This window comes from Hyaena hyaena, unplaced genomic scaffold (genome assembly GCF_003009895.1).
Source record: "Hyaena hyaena isolate Hyena2069 unplaced genomic scaffold, ASM300989v1 scaffold_947, whole genome shotgun sequence".
NCBI classification, from domain to species: domain Eukaryota; kingdom Metazoa; phylum Chordata; class Mammalia; order Carnivora; family Hyaenidae; genus Hyaena; species Hyaena hyaena.
In genome coordinates this window covers 433,507-439,839 of record NW_024081579.1, presented here as the reverse complement: position 1 = coordinate 439,839, position 6,333 = coordinate 433,507, and the positions used below count along the sequence as shown (strand labels likewise).

Here is a 6,333-nt window from a genome sequence, read left to right as displayed (position 1 = left end):
AAAAAAAAAAAAAATTAAAAAAAAAAAAAAAAAAGAATAAACTGCTATCTTTAAAGCTACCAGACACAAACAAAGAGAATAACAGATTCGTTTCGTGGCCTACTGGAAGCAGCATCTTTCATCCCTGGAATTTTTACGAAAGCGTATGTATCTGGCCAACAAACGTGCAGGTGGTTTTGAAAAGCCACTCCTGCAAAACCGCAGAAGGCACCTTTAGAAGGAATCTGACAACTGTCATCACTGTTGCCTTTGACCCCATGTTCTTCAGATGCACAGAATCACAGATGTCTGCAAATAATCTCGGGCAAGAAAATCCAAAGGCATGCTACAGCCATCCACTGACCTGGCTACAATTTCTGATGATCCAGAGCATTGAGGATCCTGTCCAATAAGCTGACTTCAGGAGCATTCTTGGCAATAAGGCCATGGTGACAGTCACTGAACTACAACAGTGCAGGTGACGAATGGGTCAGAACTAGTGAGCTAGCTTAGTGCTATTCAACCTCAGCACTACTGGTGATTTGTGCTGGCAAACCATTTGCTGCAAGGAGAGGTTCTGAGCACTTTAAGGGCTCTGTACCAGAGACCATCCAAGTTGTTGCAACCAAAAATGTCCCCAGGCCTTGCCAAATGCCCCCTGGGGAACAAAATCACTCCTGTTCGAGAAGCAGTGGTCTGTGTTCAGGTCCTGGGGCCATGCAGGTCCAACCAGGCCACCAGAGAGACACACCATGTGGAGTACCAGCCACTAGACTCAGCACGACTGATCAGAAACTTAATCTCTGTCACACATACATATGGTGTATGAATCACCCAGGCCTAAAAGGAAGCATCTGGACTAAAAAGCCAACCAGAATGTTCAGCTTTCATCTCTACAATCATTCTTGATCCAGACTCAAGCCCAACATGGAAATGAAATAACCATAGAACTAAAATGATCAATGAAAATGCTTGTGACGCCTGTTATTAGTAAAACTTCAACTATCAGCCCACCACACCAGCCTCTCCTCTCTGCCAACAACATCCAAGAGGCTGGATGTTCCACACTCTACTTACTTACCAAGTGCAAACTGACACATGGACCATGTGCTTGGGCTCAGCAGTGAGGCACACGTGGCTCGGCAAGCACAAACCACGAGGATCTAAAGAGGAGCTGTCCCTTGCCCTTCTTTTCCATCAGTACACATTTGAGGGGATTTTTAAAAATAGTTGTCAAGTTGGTTTCCATATAACACCCAGTGCTCATCCCCACAAGTGCCCTCCTCCATGCCCATCACCCCCTTCCCCTCACCCCCATGCCCATCAGCCCTCAGTTTGTTCTCAGCATTCAAGAGTCTCTCATGGTTTGCCTCTCTCCCTTTCCCCCACCATTTCCCCCCTTCTTCTCCCCATGGTCCTCCATTAAGTTCCTCCTAATCCTCCTATACGTGCAAACATATGGTATCTGTCCTTCTCTGCCTGACTTATTTCGCTCAGCATAACACCCTCAAGGTCCATCCATGTTGCTACACGTGGCCAGATTTCATTCTTTCTCATTGCCGTGTAGTATTCCATGGTATAGATAAACCACATCTTCTTGATCCATCCGTCCGTTGATGGACACTTAGGCTCTTTCCATGTTCTGGCTATTGTTGAGAGCGCTGCTATGAACACTGGGGTACATGTGCCCCTATGCATCAGCACCCCTGTATCCCTTGGGTAAATCCTAGCAGTGCTATTGCTGGGTCCTAGGGAAGTTCCATGGTTAATTTTTTGAGGAACCTCCACACTGTTTTCCAGGGGGGCTGCACCCGCTTACATTCCCACCAACAGTGTGGGAGGGTGCCCGTTTCTCCACATCCTCGCCAGCATCTAGAGTTCTCTGATTTGCTCATTTTAGCCCCTCTGACCGGTGTGAGGCGGTATCTCAGTGTGGTTTTGATGTGTATTTCCCTGATGAGGAGGGATGCTGAGCATCGATTCATGTGTCTGTTGGCCATCGGGATGTCCTCTTTGGAGAAGTGTCTGTTCATATCTTCTGCCCATTTCTTCAGTGGATTGTTTGTTTTTCAGGTGTGGAGTTTGGTGAGCTCCTTCTAGATTTTGTATAGTAGCCCTTTATCTGATATGTCATTTGCAACTATCTTTTCCCATTCCGTTGGTTGCCTATTAGTTTTGTGGGTTGTTTCCCTTGTTGTGCTGAAGCTTTTAATCTTGATGAGGTCCCAATAGTTCATTTTTGCTCTGGATTCCCTTGCTTTTGGGGATGTGTCAAGTAAGAAATGGCTGTGGTTGAGGTCAAGGAGGTTGTTTCCTGCTTTCTCCTCTAGGGTGTTGATGGTTTCCTGCCTCACGTTCAGGTCTTTTGAGTTTTTGTGTGTGGTGTGAGAAAATGATCTAGTTTCATTCTTCTGCATGTTGCTGTCTGGTTCTCCCAGCACCATCTGTTAAAGAGGCTGTCTTTTTTTCCATTGCATACTCTTTCCTGCTTTGTCAAAGATTAGTTAGCTGTACACTTTTGGGTCCAGCTCTAAGTTCTCAATTCTATTCCATTGGTCTATGTGTCTGTTTTTGTGCCAAGACCATACTGTCTTGATGATGACAGCTTTGTAGTAGAGGCTGAAGTCTGGGATGGTGACGCCTCCCGTTTTGGTTTTCTTCTTCAATATTACTTTGGCTCTTCAGGGTCTTTTGCGGTTCCATACAAATTTAGGATAGTTTGTTCTAGTTTTGAGAAGTATGCTGGTGCAATTTTGATTGGGATTGCATTGGATGTGTAGATTGCTTTGGGTAGTCATGACATTTTAACTCTATTTATTCTTCCAATCCATGAGCATGGAATGTTTTTCCATTTCCTTGTGTCTTCTTCAATTTCCTTCATAAGTTTCTATAGTTTTCATCAAACAGATCTCTTATATCCTTGGTTAGGTTTATTCCTAGGTATTTTATGGTTTTTTGTACAATTGTGAAAGGGATCCATTTCTTGATTTGTTTTTCTGTTGCTTCATTGTTGGTGTATAAACATGCAACCGATTTCTGTATGTTGATTTTATACCCTGCAACTTGGCTGAATTCTTGGATCAGTTCTAGTAGGCTTCTAGTGGAGTCTGTCAAGTTTTCTACGTAGAGTATCATGTCGTCTGCAAAAAGTGAAAATGTGACGACTTCTTTGCCAATTCTGATCAAAGGATTTCCTTTTGTTGTCTGATGGCTGATGCTAGGCCTTCCAGCACTATGTTAAACAACAGTGGTGAGAGTGGACATCCCTGTCGTGTTCCTGATCTCAGGGGGAAAGCTCTCAGTTTTTCCCTGTTGAGGATGATGTTAGCTGAGGGCTTCTCATAGATGGCTTTGATGATGTTTAAGTAAGTTCCTTCTATCCTGACTTTCTCGAGGATCTTTATTAAGAAGGGATGCTGTATTTTGTCAAATGCTTATTCTGCATCTATCGACAGGATCATATGATTTTTATCCCTTCTTCTGTTTTGATGTATCACGTAGATTGATTTGCGAATATTGAACCAGCCCTGTAACCCAGGAATGAATCCCACTTGATCTTGGTGGATAATTTTTATGTGCTATTGTATTCAATTTGCAAGTATCTTGTTGAGGATTTCTGCATCTGTATTCATCAAGGATATCAGCCTGTAGTTCTCTTTTTTTCTTTGCTGAGTCTCTGGCTTGGGAATCAAAGTGATGCTGGCTTCATAAAGTGAGTCTGGAAGTTTTCCTTCGATTTCTATTTTTTGGAATAGTTTGAGAAGAATGGTATTAATTCTGTTTTAAATGTCTGGTAGAATTCCCCAGGGAAGCCATCTGGCTCAAGGCTCTTATTTTTTGGGAGATTTTTGATAACTGATTCGATTTCCTCACTAGTTATGGGTCTGTTCAGTTTTTCTATCTCTTCCCATGTGAATTTTGGTAGTGTGTGTTTAGGAATTTGTCCATTTCTTCTAAGTTGTCCAGTTTGTTGGCATATAATTTTTCATAGTATTATGAGGGGATTTTTGAACAGCATAAATTTGAGGAGGAAAAGTATATTCCAATCCTATGATCTGTGCTGACTGACCTCAGTATGTAGAAAGGTAGTTTATATTGCTTAGATTAGGGACAGGGGATGGAAAAAAATTGGACACAGACTTTTTTATGTTTCTAGGTCAGCCATCCTCTGTCCCCAAAGCAAATGTATGATGACAAAATGGCAATTTATGGGCAAGTCAACATGCTGGAAAATGACAATCTGAAATATACGCAAAGAGAATAAAAGATTTCAACTACTGTGAAATCCAACCCTGGGAGAAAGGTGGAAAAACCAAGGTAAGAGCAGAGATGAACTCTATTTCCCTAACACTGACATAAACCGATTAACCCCAAGAGCCCTGCACAACCATCGGGAACAGTGGTTCATAATGTGAACCAATCAGGACATGAAATATGTAACTTTGCACCAGATCCATCTCCAAGGAATCCTGTCGACATCCAACCTCAGATGATGCCACAGACCCTGCCGTGTACACCTGACACCAATCACGCTGATGGAGGCTCATATTTAGTGAGCCCTCAAGGGCCAAACATAGACTGAAGGGACAAATCCAGATGGCCCTAAAGCGTCATTTCTACCTCCCCTTTAAGACAGGATAGCAGGGGTGGGGGGCCAACAGATCTCAGTAAGGACCAATATAGAAGAGATGACATGAGACCAGAGACTAGTGGCCAAGGTAACTCCAGGTCACAAAGGCTAACATGCCCCTACTAACGCTCCCTTCACAGCAATCAGCCACTGCCAGCCCAAGCACACTGAGGTATGAAATAGCAGGTTTGCTCAACTCTCCAGTTTCTATTTAAACCTTGCAGTGTGGGCATGAATGCTGTAGTGGGAGCCATGTGTGTGTAAACACGCACCAGCATGTATGTATAAGGACGACACGGTCTTGAGCTTAGAGCATTCCTTTCTATTCATCAAAGGCTGGCTTAGGCACCTGTGCAGGAAGGGGGACACAGCAGTCCTGAGACTGTGCTGCCCAACAAAGTCCTGCTTCTGACATGGGCCTGTAAGAGGATTCTGGGAATTTGGATCTGGGGAGGGCTCTGATCATACCCAGAACACGTAAGAGCGGCTCATTGTGTTTAAGCTGTTTGTGCAAATATGTGGTTTATGCTGACCACTTGCTTATTAGTTTGGGTAACTGGAATTCTGCTCCAGGCCAGGCAGAATGAGCTTACATAATTAGCCCTCCCAGGGGGAGCACGTGGGTGGTTCATCAGTTAAGCTACCGACTTCAGGTTCAAGGATCGACTTCAGGTTCAAGGATTGTGGGTTAGAGCCCCCATTGGGCTCTGTGCTGGAAGCTCAGAGCCTGGAGTCTGCTCCAGATTCTGTGCCTCCCTCCCTCTCTCTCTGCCCCTTCGCTACTTATGCTCTCTCTTGGGGCGGGAGGGGAGAAGAAAAAAAATATTTAAAAAAATTAGCTCCCAGTAAAAACTAGGGCCTGAGTTTCTATGTAGTAAGTTTCCTTGGTACATGACATTTCACATGGGTCATCCCAACTTGGTCCTGGGACAGTATGCACTTCCTGTGTGACTCCAGTGAAAGAAGACATAAAAGTCTGCACCTTGTTTCTGGACTCCTGACTTCATGGCCTGGTGCTTTTTCTCTTTGCTGACTTTGCTTTCTATCTGTCCCCTGCAAACAAGCTCAGCCCTGAGTGTGACTATTCCGACTCTCATCACTCTAGCGGGGAGCAGCGTGGAGGCCCCGACACAGCGCCTCTCCCACAAGGCCACTTCAAGAATTCGATCACTTGTCATCACTGTGAGACAAGGATTCCCATCATTTACCCAGAAACGTTTCCATTGCATTACATTCAATAGCAACACAGGAAAAAACCAAAGTTAGTTATGAAGTTAATTGCTTTGGAGATTTTAAAAACAGTTACTCTATGGAAACTGTCCAACATCTACCTTGAGCGACCAGATCTCGTCTCAGTAATGGATAAAGAACAGGTTCTATACCGTCCGTCTCCTGTATAATAAGGGTTTTCCCAAACCGCACTGCCAGCTCCAGCGCAGTGATAAAGTTACTATCCTGAGAGAACACAAAAGAATACATATTAAGTCCTTTATAACCTTAATATTTACAAATGTTCTCAAAGATAATGAAAGAAAATATTAAAAGGAATAAAATGAATATTTTAAAATTTAATATGCATGTTAATAATTCAAATTATCCATGATTGCTTCTTTAGTTATAAGTACTTGGTGATCAATCATTAGAGTAGAATAAATTATCAGATAGATTTCATAATTTAAATAGACATACAAAAAATAAAGATTTTTACAGTAACAATAAAAAAG

General features: G+C 43.1%; 1 protein-coding gene across 2 annotated transcripts in view; it reads right to left on the bottom strand.

The window, feature by feature from the left end:
* DYNC2H1 (dynein cytoplasmic 2 heavy chain 1) overlaps positions 1-6,333 on the bottom strand; it is a 324,085-nt gene that overhangs the window by 171,571 nt on the left and 146,181 nt on the right. For both annotated transcript variants that reach the window (XM_039221130.1, XM_039221131.1), the window contains one exon: positions 5,941-6,064. In XM_039221130.1, coding sequence (XP_039077061.1) covers positions 5,941-6,064 — 124 coding nt within the window. The remainder of the gene's footprint in view (positions 1-5,940; positions 6,065-6,333) is intronic.